Here is a 27,850-nt window from a genome sequence, read left to right on the forward strand (position 1 = left end):
GTTTTAATTAATTACAATTATTTCTGAAAATATTTGAATTCAGGAGTGGCTAGTATAATAGACCACAAACCAGCTGTTATGACTTGATCAAAGATGATGGCCATAATTAAAGTTCAGACATTCATTCTGTTCCAAAACAGGCATTTTTTCGTCTCAAAATGGCTCGTTCCAGACAATGCTGAGCATATATTCGGTTAAGCCTGACGAAGGTAAATGTGTAAAACCACTAGTAGAGAGCTTCACCTGTCTTTGTTTTTAATTAAAAAAAATTGAAAGAAATCATGTGGTTATGTGCTACAGACAAATAACATTTCTCATTGATTTTAGAGGCTGCAGACAGTTGGTCAGATGACCCCTAGAAACAGCATTATCCTCTGTGAAGCATTCTCCTGCTGTTGGAACGGCTCTCATACTAGTGTTGGGCATATTTGACACACTAGGAGTCATGGATTGTAATACATCAACATTCTTTAAGAGTTTATGCTCCTTCGTGCTGAACAGGAGATTCCTATGAAAAAAAACTTTTAAGCATCACTGACCTACAGGTATGCCGTCAGCATTTTGGTTCCTTATTAACATTACGGTGTTGTTGTATCAATCTTCAGACCATAATGGAAAATTCTCTGTTTCTGAGGCAAAAACCAGAGATACAGAGGAATGTTGGTGTGCTCCAATTGTTCTGGCATACTTGTATACAAATCCCAGAGGTCAGTTCTCCCCTGGCAACGCAGGTTTGAAGCTGTTCACAAAAAGTGTGTAGAGAAACATTAGTTCTGACAACTAATTTAAAAAAGTATTTTACAGTTTATACAGATGGGTATATATTTTTTCCCACCCGTCTCCCCTCTTGGTCAGAAATGTGATCTCGTTTTACTCTTGATTTGGAATATGCAAAGTTTCAAATGCAATATGTGGCACTTAATGAAACATATTACACATAATATAACATGTGTGCTAAATATTAAACATTGCATTCTGAATTTTGGAGGTTTTGATGAGCTGAAATGAGCTTTGCATTTCATATTTAAGAAACATACGGTGAATTTTATGCTCTTAGATTACTTAACAGCAGGGGGCGCTATGTACCTATTTTTAATTGAGATTCTTCACCGAGCTGGCAGCAACATCAGCATCAGAAGTGTAGAGAAGGAATGTGTTTGTGTATGTGTTGTCTTTTATTTTGTGCATGTTCACACTGGAATTGAGAGAAAAAAAAAACCCTTTGAGGATAGCAACTCCTTTCTACAGTCTCACACTCAGGCAACATTAATGTCCCGTTCTACAACACCCAGTCTGCACATGTCATTAGCAAAGCAGAATTTCCCCAGAGTGAGAGTTGCAGCTACAGGGGAAAAAAAAGAGGCTAGAAACAATAGGGAGATAGTAAGCTGGGGAGGCAGGAGAAACCAAAATGTGACAACGCAGGAAACAGGAAAAGAGAGCATCGAAAGAGAGAGTTTAATGGGATGCTAAAAAAAAAAAATCACAAAAAGAAGAATGCCTTTGGATTCTCTAGTGTGGTGTTGCAGAGAAATGCACTGACTCTCAAGCAAAGTTTAAAAGACAAGAGCAGCACAGAGGTTATTCAGGAGAAGAGAATTCATGAGAACTTTTAGCTCGCTGTCTGATTAATAACCAAAACTGTTTTACTTGCTAACAGTTTATGTCAGTTGCCACTCAGGTTGAGATGAGGCAGAATAATTTCTCTGTCATTTGAACTGAACTCATGCGTCATGCCCTGAAAGCTGCTTGACCAATTTTTTTTTTCTCCATAGCCAAATCAAATGTTCAACGTCATTTGTTTCTCAGTACTCGTAATTTAATACAACCTAAGAAAGGTTTTAATCTCCAAGGTGACAGATGTCAAAGGAAACATGACAAATTTGCAGAGGAGAAAATAGGCTTGTCCTTTTCATTAAAGTTTTAAACATCTGTGCTTTACGGAAGAGCGACCAATGCATAGATAATTGCCTGAAGAAGCATGAAAATATATACATTTTACAAATCACCACAGGAATGAAAATAAAAACCCCAACAGTTCACTTCTCCCAAAACAAAGTCAACTACAGGGTTTTTTTTCGAAGCAGAGGTGAAAGAACCTTGTATATCTTGCTAATGTTTATAATTTAAGGGATTAAAATAGACAGTGACTTCACCGCTGCAGAAAGTTGTGGAACCTGCACTTCACACCACCTTCTCATCTGCTGAGACTGCTGTCTCTGCTGATGGCAGTCTCAGCAGATGGCGTCACCTCAAGAAGGAAGCCAGAATCAACGAGCTGTCATTTTTTATTCTCTCTCTCTTTCTGACCATCTCCTCCTCTGTGCTATCTCGGTTTTGCTTTTGCTTTTTTTCCCCCCCTCTTTTGTCCTGCAGTGTTAGCAGTTCTGGCTTTTGAAGAGCTACCCAGAGTCAGGAATGCAGTCACTATGAGAGTTCAGACCTCCCAGCTGAGCTTTAAAACCTGTGTGAACAGAAACTCATTTTCTGTGCTCATCCTCTGACATCGCCACCAGAAATAGTGGAAATGGTGTAAAGTAGTGGAAGAAAGAAATGTTTCCAGAAACTTGACATTGCATTATTATTATTTTTGTGTTAGATGCATCATCATAAATTAGATAAGGCACTGGGTGTCTGCTGAGCATTTTTGATTTACGTCAGATTTTAGAAAATAAAGTTGGCAAGGGGTGGAACAAGTAATATAAAAGCTTTTAGGTTGAGGCTTTTTATGGAAAATTGCAGTATGTGTTATGTGGATGAAATCATTTTCACCACAAAAAAGGGCTATTGACCTTAAGACCCCATAAACAGCACAGCTACAGATACATGTTTTAAAGCAGGTAGAAGAAGCCAAGCATTTCACATGTAACCTTGTGTCCATGGGGCTGGGCACAGCTGACCTTGCCTACCTTCTAACATAAAAGTCAATGGTCTTGCAGAGTGTAAAAAACCTTAGAGGTGTGTCCAAATGTGCAGAGAGAAAGCTCGGAATTGCAGCGATACAATGACCAACAAAATATGATTTATGAGTTAAAGTGAAGAAAATATTACGCTGCCCTCTAATGGATAGTTGAGTCATCAGATAATACCCGCTGAATGAAAAATGAATGAATGACTTCATTTTAAAGGGTTTTAGTAGAATCCCATTTCTTCAGCCAATATTGCCATGAATGATCACCTTTCAGTTCATTTATTTTTATTACATTGCCAGATTATTTCCATTACACCAATTACTTAATTTAACACAGGAATTGAAGTACGCTTGATCTCAGTAACTGCAACAGGCCTAAAGAGTTTTGTGGTTATTTACGTGTAGGAGAAACATAATAGAGTAAATTCAAACACATAAATCTTGTTCTAAATTATATCCAGCGTTAGTAGCGGAAAAGATTTAAACCTTGCAGCCAAAGATTTTGTGTTTCCACTTTTTGCTCTTCACAAAAGTTTAAATAGTTTCTGATCCAAAAATATTAAAGTTTCCTTACATAAAGAAGATTAAATAGGGTTGCTAGTGTTTTGGTTTGATTTACTTCCTAATGAAGAGAAACTGTAAATTTTTTACATGTTGATAAAATTTTAAATAACATGACGTGCATATACTGTATATATATATGTTACCATAAATATTTTGTTTTAATAAGAACACAATTTTATTATTCTTTTTCTCAGAGAAAAACCATCCAGTCATATTGTCATATTCAACAAATTATTATCTGCATTCCATTGAGGGTTGTTTGTCAGATTAACATATATAGATTGTGAATATTCTGAACGTGTTTGGGTTCAGCTTGTTTTTCCTCCAGTTGCTTTTGCAGGAATTCGTTTTATGGGTTCCTGTGTCTCCATATGCTGCTAAAGTTGTGCTTAATGAAATATCCAGCAGAGTAAAGAGCAACATTTAATTAATTATTCAAAGTCTGTTTTCTAATATTACTGCAAAAAGTAAATGAAGTTGTACAACTAGCATGCCCATAGGCTAAACTTAAAATATCATGAGACACATTAGCTCTTAAAATTCTTATTAGGTTTTTACTTGTGTAAGCTTTTTCTTCATGATTGCTTTTCTGAGATTTCCGTCCCAAACACCGTCTCTCAGTTATCCGTTAAGCATGTGTCTTTTGGTAAGAATATTTGGTATAAGAAATATAAAAAATATTCTAAGACAATATCTTTATTTTTGTAAATAATGTGAGCAAAAAGTTGAGAAGCCAATAAAAAGTTACTCTCTTATTTGTGCTTTATATGCTTTTTTCATTTTAATACACGTTTGGAATATACTGAATACATTTATTGATTTTGTATTGCAACAACTTGCTTTCCCTGATTTATCTGTTTCCCAACTTTGGCAAACTTAATAATCAATTCAATCAATCAACTGAATTTGACTGCATTGTCTTGTAATTGTAGTTCAGTTGCATGAAATTGTATCTAATGAAATGCAGTGAAGCATACAAGATTTACTTAAACTGAAGTAGGTAAACCATTTTCAAACTTCAACTCCAAACAATTTTGTCTTTATCATCTGAACCAAACCAATTAAGAGAGATGAGCAAACTAAATGAAGAAAGGATTAAATTTGAAGGTGTGTGAGGATATAGTTGAAACATTTCATGGAAACTTAGTCATGTTTCTTAATGTTGAGCTTCTGAAAATTGTGTAATCCTTAAGGGTATGTTTTGCATACATAGCTCCATTCTAAAGTCAAGAAGCACCAAAGACGTTGAGTTTGTGTTATATTTTTGTGTGTTTAGTAGATGCTTGAAGTTCTCTATGAATGTCTTATTTAAGAATACCTTTTACACATAATCGACCTGGAGTGTTAATCAACTTCTAATCAGCATGCTTGTTTCACTCAGAAATTCTTCAGAATGTTCTCCTGAGAGAAATGCTGATGGTAGCAGTCTTTCCTGATCCCTCCTGTTTGTTCACAGCACACTGTCGCATGAATTATGTATCCGAATAATTAGGCCTGTCATTACGGTGTATGGTCAACTCCTCTCTGATGTGCTTCAGTAATACAATAGACATTTTTATCTTCCACTTTTCCCCCCAGCTTCATTGGAGACTCTCTTATTATGGATGAGAAGGTATTTGTCGTACCTCTCGGGACGCTGCATGGCATTACGCAGGGGAATACAATGAAACAGCATGATAACAAGATAAAAGCCTCGTGTCGGACTTCAAAGAGGGGGTGTCTGCTTAAACACAAGCAGGATGAAACATAGTCTGTGACGGGGTGATTTCAAAGGGGGTTGCTCTAGTTGAACACTTTCCTACACCTCAGAATGTACCGCAAATATACAGTATGTTGTACATTAGAAGGGCACTCATAAGGATAGGCAGGCTTTCTGAATGAGGGTTTATTTTGGATGGAATACTTCATATTATTTCTAGCAAGCATTGTTTTATACATATGTCACCTACTAGTACGCATCAGGTTCGTAACATACAAAGAAAAAGTGCTTTGCGCAAAGTTAGAGCAGATTCTCTAACTGTAGTCCCCCATTATGTACTGATAGTTGTATCAATACATAATGTAGACAAAAAATACAAATTGAGCCGTTTAATGAAATAAATTACAGAATAAGACATATCATATACCCAACGAATCCTTTTCCCACAGACTCCAAACACCCCCTCATCCCCCCCCACACACACACACCGACACAATGTATAAAATCTGATGCTTTGCTAAGCGTGAGGAACACAAGTCATCTTTACCTTGAACTTTGACCTTGGATTGAGATAAAATTAGATGAAACTATTTTCTTGTTGTCAATGTTATGATCAACAAGGTGGCTAATCACTGTTAGCACCACCAGTGTGAGCTAATAGTAGCACACATCTGTTCATTACATTAATGGAAATGCTAAAGGATAATGTTACTAAATAGATAGTGGACATGATTTGGGTGTGTGAAAGATTTTATGACATGCAAACTGCAAACCAAATGTTTTTTGTTTTTTTTAATTAAATCAGTAGGAGCCATATTGGATTTCGAGCCAGAGTTGGTAAGACCTCCACTTTAATGTCTGACGTGCAAAACAAATAGAACATATCTTTTTTTTTCTTCACAAAACAACTACTGTTGATGAAATGTTTTGGAAAGTTTTTGATACTTGGAAACTGCTTGGTGATTTAACCTGCATTCGAAAAAGAATGAGGTTTGCTAGATTCAAACTTTTAGAAGCACAAAAATTTGTGAGAGTTGAGGTTGCAAGACAGGATAAGCCTGCTTTCGTTTTCACTCAGTGTTCTTAGGTAGTTTGACTCTTCCTTCCAAACTTCTCATTGTTTTTTTCAAACACATTATTTTGATAGCAGCTGTCAACAAAGGGCAAGATACTACGGTGGCCAACAGGTGCAAATGCGCAGCAAAAGAGAAAACATGCAAACAAACAAAAAACACGCGCACAAATTAAATGCAGCAAACAAAAAGAGAGACGCAAACAAAAAAGAAGACACCCCCGAATGAAATGCAGCAAACAAAAAGAGAGACGCAAACAAAAAAGAAGACACCCCCGAATGAAATGCAGCAAACAAAAAGTGTTGAAAACGGAAGTGCTCCAGACCACCAGGGGGAGTCAAAGAAAATAGTATTCATTTCTATGAGACCAGATGCAAGATTCAGAGAAAGAAATTTGAAAGAAATTTAAATCTATTTCTTTTCAGATACGCCGTCTTTTATAATATTATAGAATAACAGAATAATTTATGGGTAGCGTGATAGACTTTGTGTCAGTCATACCGTTCTGGGCTCGGTCTCGATTTTCTTTGACTCCCCCTAGTGGTCTGGAGCACTTCCGTTTTCAACACTTTTTGTTTGCTGCATTTCATTCGGGGGTGTCTTCTTTTTTGTTTGCGTCTCTCTTTTTGTTTGCTGCATTTTATTCGGGGGTGTCTTCTTTTTTGTTTGCGTCTCTCTTTTTGTTTGCTGCATTTCATTCGGGGGTGTCTTCTTTTTTGTTTGCGTCTCACTTTTTGTTTGCTGCATTTCATTCGGGGGTGTCTTCTTTTTTGTTTGCGTCTCTCTTTTTGTTTGCTGCATTTAATTTGTGCGCGTGTTTTTTGTTTGTTTGCATGTTTTCTCTTTTGCTGCGCATTTGCACCTGTCGGCCACCGTAAGATACTGACTGCTTTCAGCAACTCCCCAAAACCTAATTTTAAAAATGCATTTTTTTTTTCAAACTAGCCCTTGCCTTTTGATACTGCCTTTTGCACACACTGTATCATGTTTGCATGTTTGGCTCAAAGTAAGCATATAGTATCTATCTCCTGTGAGCTTTTAAGTCTTGACAAACTGTTTGCTGTCTCTGCAACATATTTGCATACCACCTATTGATCTATGCAGTGCTTGGAGAGGGCAGACAATCCTGGCAGTTAGGAAAAATGCCCGCACTTACCAAGGAAAGGAGTGGATAATCGCTGATGTATATCTCGACAGATGTCACAATGAAATTATCTTTCTGGCAAAACAACATATTTGATAAGTTTGCTGGACTGCCCTAACAACGTGAAATAATGGAGGGATGCTAGAGGGCGGCCTATGTATTCTGAATCCTTTGGCCTTTCATCGATTCAGGGTTTCACAGGCTCCCTATTGATTCCCTGTCTTACCTGGTACAGAGATCAGTCATGTACCTGATTACTGATGCCCTGTGCACAATAGTGAGATTATACAAACAAGTTTGACGAGCCAGGATGTTATACAAATTGCCTATCAAAGACGTAGCTTCTTAATTGCTCTAAGATTTAAGCATCCTTGGGTTTCAAACTGGTAGGACAATGTGTGTGTTTGTGAGGTTTCATCTTTGCTCCTGCTCAGGTGCAAATGCTGTCATATGGCATTACTATGATATACAGTATTTTGGTGTCTCTGCATGTCAGTGTTTACATCTGCGCTTGTGTGTGCGTGGAGCTCTGCTTATTTTTCTCTAATCATCCTCTGTGTGTCCATGATGAGTAATGAAACCCTGGTTGTCTGGCGGATGCTGTTTAATCATGCAAATCAGTACCAGACTCGTTCCCTGCAAGGATATTACCTATGCTGGCCGCTGAGCGAGGCCGACCTCCTCTCGGCTGATTTACTCTGCCCTCTTCCTGCTGCCCCTGCTAGTGACACCACAGCGGTAATGTAGAGGATGACAGAGAAGAAGAGAAACAAAGAAGAGCAGGCAAGTGAGTTCAGGCACTACATCCCTGTTTTGTCATCAGCTGGTTTTCTTACTCCCTCACAAGGTTCTATAGTTTTTATGCAACTGGTGTATGGCTAAATAAATTAGGGTTGTTGAGATATATTTACAAAACATATTACTTGTGTACATAGATGGTAGCCGTTAGGCTGCAAGTCAGTCGGGTGCAGACATGTATTTAATTTTTTCCTATTGCATTCTAGGAGACTGAAGCCGATGTGTACTGACATTTGCACTGATGTGCACTGAAATGGAAAATTCGGCAAACACCTGACTCTCACCTCACAACCTGCAGGACCTGGTCTTCTCTAGAAAGCTAATGCTCACAGAGACAAACATGCATGCCAGACATGCACTTGCTTATATTGAGCGTAATTGCTCAGCAGTTTCCACAGACAACATTAGGGGAAAATTGTAACGTTTGATCTTTATAACTCACCTACTTTGCATTAAGACATTACTTGGACCTTGGCATAACGTGCTCTAAGCCTAATGAAAAACCAAGCTAATCGCTGTTCTGAGACAATGAGTTGTGTTATTATTATGTTCTTTGCGCTGATTGGTCTCACATAATTTCTTCTAGTTAAGCTGGTTCTTTTTGGACACACCTCAGATTTGAAACCAATTGCAAAATTGAACACGTATAAGGCTACGCAGCTTCATTTGACATGGTTTGAATCAGCTGCTGCTGCAAGCTATTCACTACGTTTCTTTGTTAAATGCAAAAAAACACGAGTATGATTGCATTTGATTTTTCTATGTATTGCAGATCTCTTCTGGTAATTTTTTCATTAAAGCAATTGAGATGATGGTGAGGCTCAGCTATGCTTAATGTGGATAGAAACAACTTAGAATTATTACCAGAGTTTTTTTTTTGTTGTTTTTTTTCTGCTTCTCCTTGAGCGTTTGTATTACCCTGTTAAGTGGAAACGGTTGGTTCACTTGTCTCAGTTAAATCCTGGGTGCCTAAAAAAAATCTCTGTCCGCTATGGGGTTACTGTAGTACAGTTTAACCCACACAAGTAACACACAGAGATTATGTAAAGAAAACTGAGACATACTGAATACTGTTAAGAGTAAAGTGGGTTGCTGAATTATGAGGCTATTCGAGAAAAAGTGTCAGAAAAAACTTAACCAGATGTGGCAATGTCTAAGCTGAATGCTATGAAAGTTTTTATGAAATACAATTTTTGTAACAATTGGGTATTTGCCACTGTGGTCTTTTAGAAAGACTCAACTCTCAGCAGACAGTCCCATATGTAAACAAGGACAAAGACTATCATTTTTGGAAGCCTGTCCAATGGTCTGATGATACTGAAAGTCTGGCTCTGGTGTGTTTGGACATATTGACTATTGTAATATTTGAAGAAAAAAGGAGGAAGCTGGTTAGATGAAAGAAAAAATAATCTAAGCTAGTCAGTCAAAAAAACTTGACTGAATTATTACATACTGTACGTTCTAGTGCGTATGCTCAGGAGTGCTAGTCTAGAACTAGCATTCGTGCTAGTTTTAGCATATTCTAAAACTAGCATGCTAGAACTAGTATAAATGAGTTGGCTCAAAAAAACATTTGAGCCAACTCTTTCAGTTTATTTAAAACTTAAAAAACAGATTTATTTAAAAGTTAAATAAATCTGTCATGTGTTTATATTATTCTTGCATCTAATCTTGGTCTGGACTCATATAAAACAGCAAAGGTTTAATCTGGTTTAATGTCAGACAGATGGAAAGGCAATTTTTTATCTAGAGTTAGCAAATATCTGGTTTCAACCTATGCTTTAACAGTTCAGTACCAAAGAAAAAAAAGTCATGTGAATAGAGTAAGGCAGAAGTGCATGCTTCTTTAATATTCTAAGAAAACAACTTAAATACTTTCTGAAAATCTAAAGAGGCATTAATCAGGACCAGTTTAAAAGATTAAAAGAAGCAGCTTGGGTGCATAAAATATTTAACGAGTCATTACTTGAGGCTTTTGCACAGTTCCCAACTACTGGCAATAATCTACCCACTCCCAGGTTACTACTAAATGCTTATAACATATGCTGCCTTTTAACATAAAACTTTAAACAACATATGGATGCAAAGTGTTGCTGAGCAATGCTACTGCATGGCCCAAACCAGGTTGCGATTTACATCCTTTCCCCCCCAAGCATACATGGTAGCAAACAGAAATGGACATTTACTTTAGCCTTTTCTCAGCTGACTTCATACCATATGTGCGGGAGGGAGAGCATCTGCCACAAAGTAGGAGCTTGCAAGTACAATGTATCTGCAACTAGATGCATCCCCCTGGAGAGAGCAGCGCAGGGTCACGCTACATTTTGCCAACTCTTGTAAAACTAATAAAGCAAGCAAATTAGCCTGCAGAGTCCGCTGGGACCACACAACTAATAAAGCAGACATCCTGAAAACGATCTGTCACACCGCCATGCCTAAATAAGATTGAGCCCATCTGAAAGGCCAAATTGGGATTTTATTTGGACTCAAATGAATTCAAATAAGAGTAAAGTAGGTTTTGCATTCTTTTTACAACACAAATAAATTTGTGGTTGTGTTGGTTGTTTTTTTTTTTTTTCTGCAGCAGTTGCTGTAAAACAATGGATAAATGAGTTTAGTGATATTTAAACAGATTTCCCCGCCACAGTTTTTAATCCCCAACAGTGATCGCTCACAGAATAGTAGCCTTTTTTTTTTTAACCAGTTTTGTTTTACAGTCCAGGATGGTGTACTCATACATTTGGATTAGAGCTTCTGCAATTTATAACCTTGCTGTTAGACATGCCAAAATTGTATGTTATTTATTGTACTTTGTTTGAAAACATGATTTTAAGTTTTGCATCAACTTAATTTTATTCTATAAGTAAAGAAAGGACTACAAAAGTGTAGAAATAACTTCATGAAATCAAATACATATTCATAAATACTTAGCAAACTAAGTATGTATGTTGTTCTTCAGTTTAGTGTGTGCAGTAATTTTGTTTTAACGGTACTCTAAACATCAACTTTCCACTGCTCTAGAGTCCATTTATGACATGCTTTACACCACTGTGTCTAATGTTTTTCACAGCACTTGGTGATGTAAGGCAGTGTTTTTCGACCCTGGTCCTGAAGGCACACTGCCCCCTGCATGTTTTGTATGTTTCCCTGCTCCAGCACGCCTGATTTTGATTGATGACTTTTGCTGAACTTCAATCATCCGAATCAGGTGTGTTGCAGCAGGAAAACATCTAAGACATGCAGACCAATGTGCCTTGAGGACCAGGGATAAGAAACACTGAGCAAGACTTTGATTCATCTGCTCGTTTATGGATTCCTTTCCATGAAGCTCTCTACAAATTGCCTTGAGCTAGACTGAAGGGCACATAAAGTTTGAATTTCTACAGTCATTCACTTTGCATAAAGTTGACAACTTCGGCACACTGCACACTTCAGCGCAGTCTACCACTTCATAGTTGAGTTGCTGTCGGTCCCAATCGCTTCCAATTTGCTATGACACCACTAATGGCTGACTATGGAGTATTTAGTGGGGGAGGAACATTTACTATGTGACTTATTGCAGAGGCGGCATCTTATTATGATGCTACATTAGAATCCATTGTAGTTATTTTTTTTATACTTGTGGCCATGAAGCGACTGGAGCGCATAAATTAAAACATTTGGAGGGATGTTTTATAGTTTTTGCAAAAGAGTGAAGCAGACAGCACACTCTCCCACTGAGGCACAAAACTCGCCTGAAAAGCGCAACAGGTAAAACTCCCTAACACGCAAGGAGACACAGGAAATAACAGCAAGCATTGCAAAGACAGGAGATAAAAGGATTAGGCCAGTTTGCAAATGTGCTTACAGTACATGGTAGCACAGGAAAGGTCGACTGACGTACAAAATTCATCATGTCAAGAGGGCAAATATTTGCAAAACTTTTTTTAGGGTCTTGCCAACCTCAGCAGAAATGAAGTTTTCACTCTGCAGGTCATGAAGTTAAAAAGAGGCTGTCCACCCACAGTCAAGCAGACTGTCTGTTTAGGTGCTGCTAATGTAGGAACAATTTGTATGTTTTCTTTCTCCAGCCTTCAGACTCTGGAGCTTGCTAGAGCGTGTGATGTTTGAAAACGTTCAAGAGCTTTTAGTGCAGTTGCCTAGCAAATGGTTATTTCTTAGAAGCACCGCGTGTTACCTCACTTACAGTGTTGTGCAGAATACAGTAGTACTAGTACAGCACCACTAGTAAGTTTTGAACAGGTTCCAGAGCAAAGCAAATCTTTGTATTTTTGTAAGGATTAATATGGCACTTTTATAAAAAAAAATACCCGACCATTCATGCTTGATGCATATATCATATGCTTTTTTTTCTGTTTATGCATATTTCTGAGGATTAAAATTTTAAGGTGCTGGATTTGAGCAATTCCATTTAATTTGGTTTTATATTTAAAAATAAAACTAAATATATGCTGTATATTTTGGAATGCGAAAAAGCAATTATGATGTCATTGTCATCATTATGTAAATTTTGAGACATTCTGAATTTTCAACAGAATCCCATCTTTCTTTCACACTCTTTTTTTTAATTTTTATGTGTTATATGTTTTTTTTCCCCCTCATTGACATTTTTTGCATTCAGCTGCTTAAGTCAAAGCTTCTTCTAGAAGAAAAATAGTAGAAATAGTGTAAGAAAAGTATAATAATCTTTATTCTCATTTGAAACTTTAAAACATTCATGGAAAAGTTCACTAATTACTCCACTGTGTCTTGAAGCAGAGGTTAACCTCTGATATAAATAATTCAACGGGTTATGCTTGCTGTAACCGTTTCCTCCCCTGCTCATAAATACCACTGAGACATTCTGGTTATTTGCTTTCAGCAGAAGGTTAAATGTGAGTACTTAAAGGAATTAGACCAGAGGATACTTACTTATACTTATATAGCAACCCTGAATAGGAATGTCTAGTTTATTTACTTTGGATCAACATTATTAGGTTTTTCTTCTTTTGCTCTTTCCTTTGGTTTATTTTGTTTGTATTTCCTTTTAATTCCTGTAAAGCACTTTGTATTGCTTTGTTGCTGAAAATGTGCTATATAGATAAAATTACCTTTACCTTTACCTTTACTTCTGCATGGAATGATTTCTTAGTATTTATTAGAGGCTTTGAAGTTTCTGTAGTATCAAAGTAATATAAAGTTTAAAGTGTATTTATGCTGAGTCTGAGGAACAACATAAAACCAAGAATCTGCAGATTAATTTTTCAAAATATTGAGTGATCTAATTTACAGTATTGGTTGTTGTGACCAACACTGGGTGTTCAGTATAAATAGGCTCCTGCTTCTCTGTTATCTACACCGTTTCCAGACTCTTCATGTCGTCTCACTCTCCTTTTTAAAAAGCATGCATGCCAAAATGTTTTTCCAAGGTGGATGGATCCTGTGCAAGAAGTGTTGGCTTTGGTTTCACCTCCCGAGCTCCTGTGGATACACAGCATATGTTCAGATACGAAATAGCCTTTGAAGATTGCACTATAGCATAATAGCACATTCGTCTTTACTTTGTTTTATTGATGCTCCCTTAAACGTTCTGGCATCTTTTTTTCTATGCATTCTCAGTTGCATTCAAGCTCATTCATCTTTTTCCACCTGTTTTTTGTCCTGTCTATAGCGCTGTCTACCCTGCTACCTTGCTGTCTTTCTCTTAGTCTCCCGACCGGCTCTGTCTGTCAGCGATACTGGCACTTTCTGTGAACAGAGACCTAGAGACAGTGAGGATAAATTGCAGCGTTGGGTACAAAAGGAGGCAGGTGGGTTCTTGATCCCAGCTTTCACACAAGACAAGAAGACTTAACAATCAGCAGGTTCCTAAAAAACAAATTCATTTTCGGCTACGGTTGCTTTAAAGGCTACCTCACAAACACACTTGAACAAGCTCATGTGCAGAAAACTGTAAAATAACCATGGGAAACAAGCTCTCTAATCGAGGAGGAATACTCTCTCAGTGAGGACCTGCCTGCTCAGCAGAGCGACTAATTGCAGTGATACATGAAGTGACAGAGATGGCAGATAAAGACTTGTAAGAAGGAGTTTTGGGAGGGGAACACACACACAACACGTTCAGTTACTTGACAGGGGGAGGTGATCAACTACAGTGCCGCTATACAGTAGGTCTTTACACAGCTCTTGTGAGGCAGAACACAACGGCTGTGTGTAATGTGCAAGAAAAAAATATATAGCTCTGTTAATTTCCAGTATTGAAACTCACAGCAGAGACCCATGGCCACCACCCGCTGAACCTGCAATCCATTCGGCTTTGTTCTGTTTTTGAGAACCCCCACTTCTGGTAGAATTACTCACACCTGCAGTCCAGTAATGTTTGTTGTCTCTGTGTAATTCAGCATGACACATCAAATGCATGTAATGCCTAATTCATACCTCCCAGTCAGCTCTATGGACACCAGAGGCCAAGTAGATTGCAGAGTCTGTGTGCCTCCTAGACATTTGTTACCGCATTGGCTGCACACGCCCACAGGGATGTAGTCAAGGGGGAGGAGAGCCAGGGTAAACGCACAACAGATAAAGAAAATGAAGGGTCAGACTATGAGCAGCAGAAGAAAAAAAAAATCAACAAAGCTCGATGTGAAGAAAACAGTGAGGAGAGGTCTGCTGTTTCCATAGTGAGCATAATTTGGCTCTCAGGGACAAAATGAATAAAACCCGGACTTCATGTTAAAGGGGACGTATTATATATTTTCCAGAAACGCAGTAATAGCACATAACAACTACAGCACAATCAATATGGTGCCTTCAGTTGTTATGAAAATGTTGCATAAATCAAAAACAACTAAAATGAAATTTCACTTTGCATCATGGCTGTGTATGACCCTTTGAAATTAGCCACTGTCCCTTTAAGAACCTTCTACCCTTTCCAAGACTCCCCCTTCAGCATATCGCAACAATACTGCTCCATGCTCTCCAATGATGCAGTTTACAGCCAATTTTAGGAGTGTTGTAGTTCGTATGATAAACTCAGCACACATGCAGTTCCACCAGGTGTTTGCTAATTGCTGCTGCTGCTAGTCTGAAGGAGCTGAGTGGGCAGGAAACCAAGCTGGGACTGAAGCTCCGAGATGAAGCCCAAGAATATGCTATTTATTCACTAATGCAATGACCAATATATTAGAAATAAACAAGGTGTGACAATGAAGTTAAAGCCTTAATTGTCAGACTGGAAATGGATAACACTGATTCTTTAAATACAGGGGGGAAAAAGTTGAGATTTTCTATGAAATTGTATATGTTTATGTTGCTTTATAAATGTCTTCATGGGCATTCTGTGTGGGTCTTGATTCTAGAATGCAGCTCTGATCAAAATTTTAGGCACATGGTAAGGGCCACTGTGTGTTTATAATATATTCAGACAAACTCAGAATGTTTGAAAGTCACGAGTGTCTCCCCGGTTTGTCCTTCGTTGCAACCTTGTGTCATGCATCATGCAAATTCCAGCATGTCTGACTGGAACAAGCTGATGTTCACAGTTCTATTATCATTCTCAATAAACTCGTAGCACAGCATGCATTAGAGGCCAAAGCCAGCATGTCTTATCGTTAAGAGCCATCTGTGATAAAGGAATTTCCTTTAGGATCCAACAGTTTCAGTCTTAAACGCTTTATTTTTTGAAAAACCTGGCAACACTGACATATTAGTAAAAAAGAGAAAAAAAATCTATCCGTTTTCTTTTTTTTTACCACATTGCGCACGTTTATTGAAATATATATTTATATACAAAAATGTAAAATATGTACTAAGTAATACATCTTTGCCGTCCTATGAATGATCGGTTAATCAGAGTATTTAATATGCATAGCTAAAACTAAGATCTTCCCATTTACGCATCGCCCAAATCTCAGTAATGTTCAATGAGTTCATATAAATTTGAGGGACCAACAAAAAGGATGCAATTACAGCAATGTATTGGATAAACTAACAGTACATATAAAAAGTGATCAAATTGCTTCTGTGGATGCACAAACTTTTTTTAAACGAAAACTAAGATGTTCCTACAAAGTACTCAGAGAATCCCCATAAAGAAAAAAATGTATTTCAATATTGCATTTAAGATAAAGAAAAAACCTTAATCAAAGGAAATAAGAAGATGGCTGCTACTGATTTGAAAACTTCAGCGACTGATACAGATGGTTAACACACTCTGCTTCTTTCCAAAAACAGATGATGTGACTTCATTGATTGGTTCCTTTTGTCTGCGGCAGGACTGTTACAGAACAATGTATCAATTTATACCTACCTTGGGAACATTTTGTACTCACTGTGGCTTCTGAAAATACCAGTTCATTTTCTGCAACCTTTTAAGAGTTACTGAGAGTGAGATTGTGAGTCAGGATGATGTACGCCTAAATAGAGTCATATTCCCAGATCTAGATAAGAAATAATGGCTTACTTTTTAAGCCATTATTAAAAAGTAATATTGTTTTGGAGTAGCTTAACCAGTTTGCACGTCTGGTTGCTGTGGATTGTGATGCTGACTTCTACCGGAATAGTCTGTGGTAGAAGTCAGACTGAAGGCACTGTTGCTGTTAGCATGACTATCATGTTATGCTAACAGCTCAATATCCAGGGAGAGAGACAATATTTCAGTAGCAAGTTTTAGTCCTTTTTTATATTTAGAAAATGCAGTCAGAGTTGTACCAATCAACTTTGTATCAGAGAATGGGAGTAGCATGTTTGTTTTTAATAGTTGTGTACCGTATTTTCCGCACTATAAGGCGCACCTAAAAACCTTCAATTTTCTCAAAAGCTGAGAGTGCGCCTTATAATCTGGTGCGCCTTATGTATGGACCAGTATTGAGCCACAACAGGTCTCGCAACTACGGTAAGGAGCCGCCAACTTCATTTTCCCCCTTAGAAGAAGAAGCGCGCGGTGCAAGCTGGGTTTTGTGTAAAGACCCCAAAATGGCTCCTATTAAGAGACACGCTTACGACGCAGAGTTTAAGCTCAAGGCGATCAGTCACGGAGTAGAACACGGGAATAGAGCAGCAGCGAGAGAATTTAACATGAACGAATCAATGGTGCGGAAGTGGATATATACTGTGATCGCACTAACATTTGATTTACCGTAACAGTATCAGACTGTTTTTTACGTGTTTATTGAATCGAGGAAAAGTTCCTGGGAATGAACGGAGTTTTCAGAACACTGGTTTGTAATCTATTAATAAAGTTTGACTGACCTATCTGACTATTTTGTTGACATTCCCTTTAGCACAGTTCCATCTAATGGATGCATAACGTAACCCCAGCCTCTACTGTAGCGTCTATTCTATGCGCCTTATAATGTGGTGAACCTTATATATGAAAAAAAGTTTTAAAAAGGCCATTCATTGAAGGTGCGCCTTATAATGTGGTGCGCCTTATAGTGTGGGAAATACGGTATTTTCAAGGTTATCCATTGATTAAATCATTCTTTTGATTTAATCCGTTAAGTCAAAAGAATTTACATTTTGTTTGTTTAAAGGTACATAATGTTTAGCACCTTTTCTGCAGCCCTCAGCTCCTCAACACTAAAAATAAAATGGAAATACCTTCCAAATTCTCAGCTTTCTCAACCTTGAAATTGGTTTTCATGTAAAGGAAAAGTGGAGCGTCTTAAAGTCAAACAAAGCCCGAGAGATGGAAGCCAGGTTTTTCAAGTTTAGCTATTGCAACAGACACTCCCGTCATTGGGTGCGACAGAACCGCTTGCTTCAGATAAATCTTTCAAAGCACAAACCAGTTGCTCAGCGTTGTTACTATGATATTTGTCTGTATTCTCTTACACAACACCAGACCAGGTGTTCAGAAAACAAGTCAATCATGTTGAAAGTAGCAGTGTCAGTGCTGCTCCAAGTCCCACGGTTTCAACATGTCACTGCGTCTCTTTCCCAGCTGCCTCAGGCAAAAAAAAAAAAAAAAAAAAAAAAAGCAAAAGAAACTGAGAAAATGAGAGTGAGAACGGGTGGGGGAACGCAGCCTGTTAGGGAACAAGCTTCAGCCATTAGTGCTGACAGGCACCTTTCCTCTGAGAATCAGGTGCAATGAGCGAATGGATCTCTTTTGTTAGTGTGAGTGAAGGAGAAGAGGGGGGACGCAGGGAAATCAACTCACACAGGCACTGATGCAAATTGTGCCAGAGTTCATGAAGGCCAGAGAGCTGCTTATTTAAATTTAGAGCAGATTGGGAGCAATGAAGAAATTGCAGCACCTTCATTCTGAAGCCACAGAGAAGAGGGCGAGAACACGGAGCAAAAGAACAGAAATAGCACAAATAAAATCATATCATTTGCCTACACTGAATTTAAGTGTCGTTTCGTGATTGAAAGCTATTTAGTTTGATTTATGCAATCCCCTTCTTTTCCTGGCATGCCATTCTTTCTTTTTGTTGTGCAGCCCATTCGACCTGCCTTATCTGGCTCTCTTCCCAGAGCCTGAGATAGGATCAGCGGGTCTGGACAACTCCCTGGACACTTAGCCTTGACAGCTGACAGGGGCTGGTTTTCCATGCACGGCCTTGATTTGTGCACGGATCTCAGGTGTGTAGGTTGGGTAAATGTTGGGCAGGCTGATATAATTGAATAAAAAAAAAAAAAAACACACACACAGAAAAAGTTGGAGAAGTGCATTTAGGAGCTGCATTTCCACAATAATAGCCCCTCCTTTCTGCATTAAGGAAAAGAATGGCAGCCATTTATCTTCATTTTCAGCCATAGGAGGGTGAAACCCCCCCAAAACACAGCAACATTTCTCTGTAGAAATTCCCACCCTGTTCACTGACCCTCAACATTTTCTGCTCCCCATGGATAAAATAGTTCAACCGCTGCCCAGTATATCAGTTTTAGAGTCAATGCTACTTGTTTGAGATGGCAGGTCATATACTGCCTGCTCATATTACTTATTAATCGGCCAACGCTGAATTTTATCTCCCGCATTAAACTACTGAAAAAGACTGAAGACCACACAATAATATTATGGAGCTCTTTTGGTGTGTTGGCCCAATATCAATGGTTGGCAGCTGAAGGTTTTCTGCATAAAAATGCAGACATCAAAATCTTGACATGACAAAACATTTTAAACTCGTTCAAAGAAGAAGAAAAGAAGCAACACAAACCAAATTCCAGTTAATTTCATGCGTTCCTTTTGATATTAACCAACTTTGTTGGGCTCTTTAATTATTTACAATGAGAGCTGAATTTGGCTGGCTGAGTAAATATGATGGAAAGATTAACTGCGGTCTGTGGATATCAAGAACTCTGTGGTTTTGATGCTGTAAAATCTCAGAGACGCATTTGATATTGTAGAGCTCAGAACATCAGCAGCGCTGGGTGGGGGTACTTGGCTTGGTACTCAAACAGTTTGCATCTTATTTAGAGTCTCTAACTATCATGGTATGATTTAATAGAGCATCATCAACTACTTTTCTGTTTGATTTTCCACAAGGACGGCTTGAATTGTTGTTTTCTTTGCTACTTGTAAGTCACATCGTACCAAGGTGATTATTTTCCCTAACACAGCTCTGTGAATGAATGCCTCTTAGTTACATAATTAAACTTAAAAACCATGTAGCCTTAAATTTAAGTTAGAAAAACAGAAATCCTTGTACCCTCTCACATTAGTCTGAATTTCACATCATAGAACTAGCTGCCCTTCATACATAAATTCAAATTTGAAATGTAACTTGTAGTTTTTAGGACACTGCATGGGGAAGCACGCGCCTGTATCACAGACTTACTGCCCACCAAGAGCTCCAAGGTCAGCTGACCAGCTCCTTCTCTCTATTGCAACCCATCATTTGAGGCATAAATTTTGTTGTGCTTTTTGTGAAATGGACCCAATTATGGACGGAATCCCACTCCAGTTGCAATCCGTTTGTGCCAGTAACTGTTGTTGATTGAGATTACAAATTCACTCATTTCCTGAGTACTTTCAGAAAATGTTTCCTTTTCTTTATGCGATTTTGTCTGATTTGGATCATAACTCATTGTGTTTGTTCTGTTTGGTACAAATGCTATACATTATTAAATTTCTTTTAACTATATACAAATGAAGTGACTTCATTTGTATGTGAATACACACTATTAAATTATTGTTCAATTTAATAATGTGAGCAAATTTATTTTCACTTTGGGAACCATATTTTTTAAATACCATGGTGAGATTTGTTTTCATTCTAAAAATGTAGTTTTTATACTACATCTGCTACTAAGTAAAGGCTATGGAAAGCTGTTTCTAGTTGCGTCATAGGGGTAGATTATTTAATGTTTTGTGTTTCCTCTCTTTTTATACTCAACAAAAAATACAGTTTTAGAACTTTGGGTCTTTCTTTTCTTGATTTGCATATGTAAATATGGCAGATGTTTTTTTTTTGTCTGAGATTTCACAAATACCTCTTCTTACCATGAAGAATTTTCTACCATGCAGACGTGCTACATTTGACTGATTCATTGGAAAAATATTTTTCCATTTTCATCTCTTGAAGAGTTTAACCAAGATTTATTAGCCCAAGGTCTCCTCTCCAGCTCTAAGATATTGATGTTAGCAGAACAAAGGTTGTTACTGAGGCAAAACCAGATTATTTTCAATCAAATTGCTTTTTGAAAAAAAATCCAAGTGGGCTACATGTCTTAGCCAGTCTTCTAGTTGCCATGGGAAGGTAATCAAATCCTCACCACTGGAGCTTGTGCAGCAGGAAGGTATCTTATGAGGACAATCTTTTCAGACAGAAGGAAACCAGAGGAAAAGCCCCAAAAATGTCAGATGGCAGGGCATTTCTTGAGAAAGCCTTAGAGATTACTGACACATCCAGAAATCTGCACATATAAAAAAACACTTTCAGAGTAACGAAGATGCAAACACACCTTCCACTCATCACGCACATATAACTCCACACTCTTGCTGTGACATTTGAAGGACAGCGGCCTGGAGGGAAAACTGGTTTCAAGAGGTTAGATGAGGCAAAGGGCTGGCTGGCCGGCCGGCCGGTCGAGGGTGTGAGGTAAACAACACCTCAGAGTTCAGTGTGCATGCCTAATGTGCTTTCTCACGCTGACGGCTCCGCTGGGCACTGCTGCCGATGACAAGCTGTCTGCAGAAGTTCCCTCTTCTGCAGCATCTCACCGCTGTTTGTTAACTTCACTCAGCTGTCCGTGTCATCCCTGGACTCATCCTGCTCTTGTGTCTCCATCCTGTCTTCAGCTTTCCGTTTCTTTCTTTTAGCTGTTCCGATTCAGCTGCTGTCAGGACCAATTCTTTCAATGTAAATAACGTTTGTGAAGATGAAGAGTAGACGTATAACATCTCATGGAAAAACAATCTTTTTATATTTTTATAGTCATGTGCTGGAACAAAACAACTGTTGCTGACTCAGACTGCCTTTTTTTTGTGGTTCCATAGCAGCGGTCAAAAACATTGGGGCATTTCTATTACCTTTGTACATTTTCTTTTAAGATGCATACTAATTATATTTCCATTATCATTAGCAGCAATGCATACATGCAGCTCAAAATACATAAATATGTACAATTGTGAATTATACACTTGGAAAGTGTGTTTGGACAGAAGGCAAAGCAGTTTTGGTCCTGGGTTGACTATGACCTAAGTACAAAGTAGATCCTGAAAATAGCAAACCTAACTACAGGAAATTCAAAAACTGATAATTACACATTTCCAAAAAAATCTTGTCTTTGTTTTATAGTTATGTGTTGCCATTTTAAATAATAATAATAAAAATAACTTAGATCAAAATCATCTGGCTTTACCTAAAGAATCCATTATCACTCCCAGCTGAGGTCATAGTACTGAGAAAAACCTCCAACTTTTCAAATCTTGTAATTTGAATCAAAACATTGCCTTAAATAAAGCTGGTGCTGTAATCTGACAAACATGAGGCGGTTAGAGGTACTGAATAAATAAGTCCCTGTCATGATAAAATTATATTCATCACTATTTTTACATGATATACTAAAAGTTTCAGAAGTAGTTGCAAGAATTAATAGGATTTGGAAACTTTGTGGTTGCTATTGGCATTAACAATACAAGACAACAATCTATTTTTCTGTATTTTATAAATATTATTGTTCTAAAACTTAAGGAACACAATATAAATCTTTCAGAGTACATAAACAGTTTCTTCCTGCAATTCGTCTGCTAGTTTATGTGTGTTGCAGCCATTTTAAATGCAGAACTAAATTACACCAGTTTGGAACTGGAAAGCTGTGATGTCTGAGTACAAGTAGAAGGCATGACACTGGATACATGCATTTTGCAAATCAAACCTTTTAGCTTTGTTGGCACCTAACATAATCAATCAAGCGGAAGTTTTGGAGAAAAAAGAGGTGTTTACAAAGTCTCTTTAAAGAAGAGATAATGAGTAAATTACAATGTACATACTGGCTGTTATCGCACAAGGTAATTGATGCTATCCTACAGTTAATTTGTGCAATTGTATGAAACCGATGGATGTATTTTTACTTCTTCTTCTTTTTTTTGTGAAAAAACCCAAATTTTTCCAAATCTTGATGCCATTAAAGTTAGGAAACAACTAAGTTATTACTACAAGCTAATTCTGCAGTGAAATGTTACATTGAATCAAATCTTAAAAATACACCTTTTTGTGGTTCATTAGCCGTGCTGAGTTTCTTTGTACCTTCATATTAAATACTGTTGACGAAAATGGGTTTCTAAGTGTTTTTGAACATGGTTGTCAGAAACAGAAAAAAATTATTTATTTATTAAAACTCCCATAACATATTCAATGTTGTTAAAAGGGAAAGCCAACAATGTACAGCTACTTTCTTGTTTGGTTGGCAATTTTGTTTTTAAATTTGGAATGAAAAAAATGTAAACATAAATTAACATGTTGGCAAATTAGTTTCTAAGGCACATACTGAAAATATAAAGTGGCAGTGTAAGAAACATTGAGATTACACAAAAATCCTCATGTTGTTGCATATCTATGATATCTAAAGATCTTTGCTCAACAATATTTGACTATGCATTTAATTATGTGAAAAGGAAGAACTTTTTAACTGTAAACCTTAAGGTTGATTCACAGTGCTGCCACTTAGCTGCAGCAATGCTTAATATGGTCACAGGATCATTTGTTAACACTGTACTTTCCCAACTGTCCCAACCAACCTTTATTTTTATGATGTGGTGTAATCTTCCATGTTCTTTGAACAAATAATTACCTTCAAGTAAACCTTCAACGAATCAACTAGAGGGGGAGCCCATCCTTGCAACCTGAATGCTGCTGTGCTAACAGATTTTGACTCCTGTTGACAAGGTTTTCACTTTTTCCAGCATCCACAGTATTGGCCTTCACTTGACTAAAATCAAGACGACAAGACTTAAATATGGAACTCTGCTGTCGATGCTACCTTTTTCTCTGTAGCCAGAGAGGTAATTCAAATTTGGGGCCTATTTGATCAGAGCAAATAATGTTACTTCTGATTTGAAAAACTGGCAATATTGACCAGATCTGTCACAAACTAGTTTTCTGTCAAATTTGACATCTTTTGCCTTTCAAGTCTTATCACATGATGGCATTGATGACAAACATTGAACAGGAGTATGGAAGTGTATTCTTGGTTATTACTTGTGTATATGGAGAATATTTCTGAAAAGTAATTTGAGGTTCAGACAAGAACAAGTGAACTTTGAGAGGACAGTAGTAGAGGTGGAAGCATTACTCTACACATAAATAATCACACATAATAAGCTGCAATATGTGTACTGATTTACACTCTTAACATTGTGTTTGCAACTCTTTGAAAAAAAAAAAAGATTTACATGTGATTCATGAGGCTTCATTGATGTTTGTACAGTGACCTGGGCTAATGAGTAATGGATCATTTGGATATTAATTTTGTAACAAGTTGCTAAGAGTTGTTTCGTTCCAAAGTTTGCATAAACTGTGTCCAGTGGTATCTTTTTTTTTTTAGTACATATAGCTTTGGATCTTAAAGTTAGCCTTAGAGATATCCAGATCTTTTGAAAAATTTAAAATGGCTCTGGTCAATATTTTAAAAAACGGTAGTTAGAAAAAAAGACTGAATAAGGGTAACGTGGTAAAATCATCTTAAGTTACTGGAACTTTTGAAATCAGACTCAGTATGAGCTGTTGCACGCACAATGTATAAAGGCACACTTTGTTCACACAAAGATTTAATGTGGTGTTACAGCTCATGTCTGGCTGTTAAAAGTACATAGAAACGGGGCAAAATGTGAAAACTGAATCAAACCAGGTAAAATTCTGCTTTGCATTCTGTCTGAGCACAACTTCACAGCTATTGTATAAGATATTACGAGTGGTTTTTACCCCCCGACCTGAGTTTAATAACCTCATTTGTTCAAGTTGTCCAATTGGAGCCCAACTCTTCTTCTTTGACTGGTATCTGAGAGGGCAGAGGTGCTTTCCGATTGGGTGTTTCAGACAAATAAAAGTGAAAACAGACACATGAATTCTGTTGTTCTAAGGAGATAAAAATCACATTGACATCATTTACTCAGGGAACATACATGGAACATTTATTGCTGTGTTGTCAGGCTTAACCTTTTGATGCCATGTTCATTGACAACTATTCGTCTTAAAAAGATATAAGACAATATATCTTTGAAGCTAAAACAGCCCTTGGTTACTTTTCCTTTTCATCTTCATCCTTATACCACAAGTATCCTCTTCACTGACAAACAGGACACTTCAGGGAAAGGCAAGTCACTTTACCTGAAGTTATTTACACACAAGCACACACCCCCTCTCACACATATAATTGTCTTGCCCATTAAAAACAAACTCTTTATGATAAAACATAGTCATCATTGTGATTTTGCATGATAAATGAGGTTGAAACCTCACATTTTCCCACACCGCCTCCATGTTTTGTTCATTCTTGGAAAAAATTCAAACTATGGTTATTATTTAAAACAACAGTCTACCTCAGGCATCAGAATCCTCTTTTTGAATGAAGCAATACTCTAAATGGCTGAAACCAAAATAAGTTTTCATTAAAAGAGAGAGAGAAAAAAAACTTTGTAATTTTTTTTTTTAAATTAAACAATAAAATTAGAAAGGGTTGCTACAATGAGATGGAGAAGATGAGTGCATCAAAGTATCATGTGATAAAGTAGCATACTCTATTGCAATCCCAGAACCATGCTTAAGGTGCAGTAGGGTGCCCATGACCGATATGTTGTGATGTAACTCTAAAATTAAAGCTTTCATCATGATGGTTTATGCTGTCAGAGGTTTTCAGTCATGAGGCTACAAGCAAAGAATGTTGCAGCCATGTTTGTGAGCTAGAATGTCCACAAGTGGTGAGTGAATATGGCTGTTCCCATTTCTGATCGTCCACAGACTTCAACTCATGGGAAACCAAGACAAAAAAAAAACAACTGTCCTTGAGGAGCAAGTATTCCCATAAGAAAATGTGCAGGGGACAATCACTTCAGCGCACACGTTTCTTTGAAATTTTTTGCTTTGTCATTTTACGCACCGCCCTCAGTTAAAAAAATTTTACAAAATTGGAAGCCTCTGGCAGACAAAAAGTCCTAGACAAGTCAAAGACACTGCAGGGATTCAATAAGGACAAACTAATGGCAATACGCAAACGTGCCTATTCTCTTGTCTACAAAAATAGTGGAATAGGAATCACATGGTTATCACCCGACATTGAAATCTTAGTACACATCTGTATATAGCTTAAAAATCATGGTTAGATGCAATCCCATCATGCAGTCAAGGTTCTTTGCAACAGGGTCCTTTCATTTAGAATCCTTGAAGATGCTGAGAAAGGAGTGCAGTCACAAAGAGTGCACTTAGAGCTCCATTTCAGTGCACAAAAAGTTGCTTCATGCACACACTTAGGTGCTCTCAGACAGGATTTTGAGTCCTTTCTCCCTGCCTCTCTTTCACACTTATTCCTCCATGTTTATGAGTGAGAAATGCTGGAGATATAATGAAAAATAACCAATTTCACAAATCACTTCATGCACAGTTTTACCTCCACTGTCCCTCAATTTATTTCCATTTTCATGACGACCAAGTTGACAGACACACAATGTCGAGACCTATAGTCAGGTTTCAGAAACACTGAAATGTGGTACAGCCAGCAATGAGGATGATTTAATTCATGCCTTGGATACCTGAGGCAGTGCTCGGGAACACAAACACAGACCCGGACCGAACTACACTGAACTTTCCATCATCCTCACATTTAAGTCGGATCTAAGCTGAAGGTTTGCCAGGAAAGACAGATATTACATCTACCCTTCCTTTCCCAGTCTACTTTCCACCTTGATGTATTCCATCCCAGTAGGTCCTCTGCAAGCCTAAATGTAGCCCTGTCTTTGAGACATAAACAGTTTTAAACAGAGTCTCTTGAAATGGATTAGATTTCTTATTTTCAACCCCAATAAACTCAACCCATTAGAGAGAGGAGGAATCTGCTTCAGAGCAATACCAACTCGCTGTTGCATCTTAAAGGTTTAGCTTCCTAACATCCTCCTCGGCTGACTTCCTGTTGTAAACAAACACTGCTGTTTTTCAGTGTGAGCACAACTTCCCATCGGATCCTGCAGGAATACATCTCCTAAGACAGCAGAGGAGCCACTCCTCTGTCCATGGGCATTTACTCTATGAGGCAATTCTGCACCATCAACCATAACCAACGCCACTCCCCCAGATAGCACATACAGGAATTGTCAAAAATGTCTATAAAAATGCTGAGGGGCAAGGTGAGGATTTGGTGTTGAAATACCGAGCATCATGTTTCATCAGACCTGTGTCTCACTGATGAAGCAGAGTGAGAGGAACGGCAATGGGTTTAGTTCCAAGAAATGGAAAGACGAAGAAAAACAAAACAGTAGGTTTCATCTATTTTTTCGACAAGACCCCACTGTTGTTTGGCTTGAGCTCTTCCCTTTCAAGCTGTGCTCTGCATCTTTTATTACTCCAGTTCCCTCTCCTCTTCTGCTGTCACCTAGTACTCCTGTCCAAGGGTTGGCCAAAAAGCCCTGGGGGTCCATTAGCTCCATTCCCATAATTTCCCTGCGGCCTTCCCTGCACCGGGAAGACAGCAGAAGACCCCCCTTGTCAAGGCTGCCTGTGCTGTTGCACTTCTTTACTTGTCCTCCAGGGCATAGGATGGTGCTAGGCGGCAGCAAAGATGTCAGTGACATGCTGCTCAGCGCCTCTGATAAATGTTCACTGTTGCCCGCTTGGCTGGAGCCACAACCACCGATAGACGAGCCAATGCCTATGCCCAAGTCTTCATCTGACGGGTCAATGGAGTCGTCACGATTGTAGCCGGGGCTTGTGCTGCCTCGTCCACTGCTCTGGCTCCGTTGGTGTCCCCTGGTGGCCAGAAGGGTTACAGAAGATGGAGGGTTCACCCTAGGCTTTAGGGCCTGAAGTGGAGAGGAAATAGTAATTCTGTCTTCAGGCTGTGAGATAGGGCACATGGGTGATAAGGAAGCTGTTGGGATTGGCAATTCCAGGTTCTGCGATGGAGAAACACTGAAGCTCAGTCCTTCTTCCAGGGTTGTCTGGAGGCTGCCTTCAGAGCTACCAGTGGCAAGGGACGAGTCACTGTGGGATGGGTACTAGAGAAAGGAGGAGTGGAAAAGACAAAGT

General features: G+C 38.2%; 1 protein-coding gene and 1 long non-coding RNA gene across 8 annotated transcripts in view; one reads left to right on the top strand and one right to left on the bottom strand.

The window, feature by feature from the left end:
* Positions 1–7,657: 7,657 nt before the first annotated feature.
* LOC114159942 (uncharacterized) lies at positions 7,658–25,599 on the top strand. Its single transcript, XR_003598689.1, has 3 exons — positions 7,658–7,668; positions 9,331–9,332; positions 23,098–25,599. It is a non-coding gene; the product is annotated as an uncharacterized LOC114159942 (long non-coding RNA).
* cacna1ia (calcium voltage-gated channel subunit alpha1 Ia) overlaps positions 24,149–27,850 on the bottom strand; it is a 160,405-nt gene continuing 156,703 nt past the window's right edge. For 6 of the 7 annotated variants that reach the window (XM_028042220.1, XM_028042223.1, XM_028042221.1 and 3 more), the window contains one exon: positions 24,149–27,819. In XM_028042220.1, coding sequence (XP_027898021.1) covers positions 27,088–27,819 — 732 coding nt within the window. In that variant the 3' untranslated portion in view covers positions 24,149–27,087. The remainder of the gene's footprint in view (positions 27,820–27,850) is intronic. The other variant, XM_028042218.1, reaches the window with a different exon arrangement.

This window comes from Xiphophorus couchianus, chromosome 16 (assembly GCF_001444195.1).
Source record: "Xiphophorus couchianus chromosome 16, X_couchianus-1.0, whole genome shotgun sequence".
Taxonomy (NCBI): domain Eukaryota; kingdom Metazoa; phylum Chordata; class Actinopteri; order Cyprinodontiformes; family Poeciliidae; genus Xiphophorus; species Xiphophorus couchianus.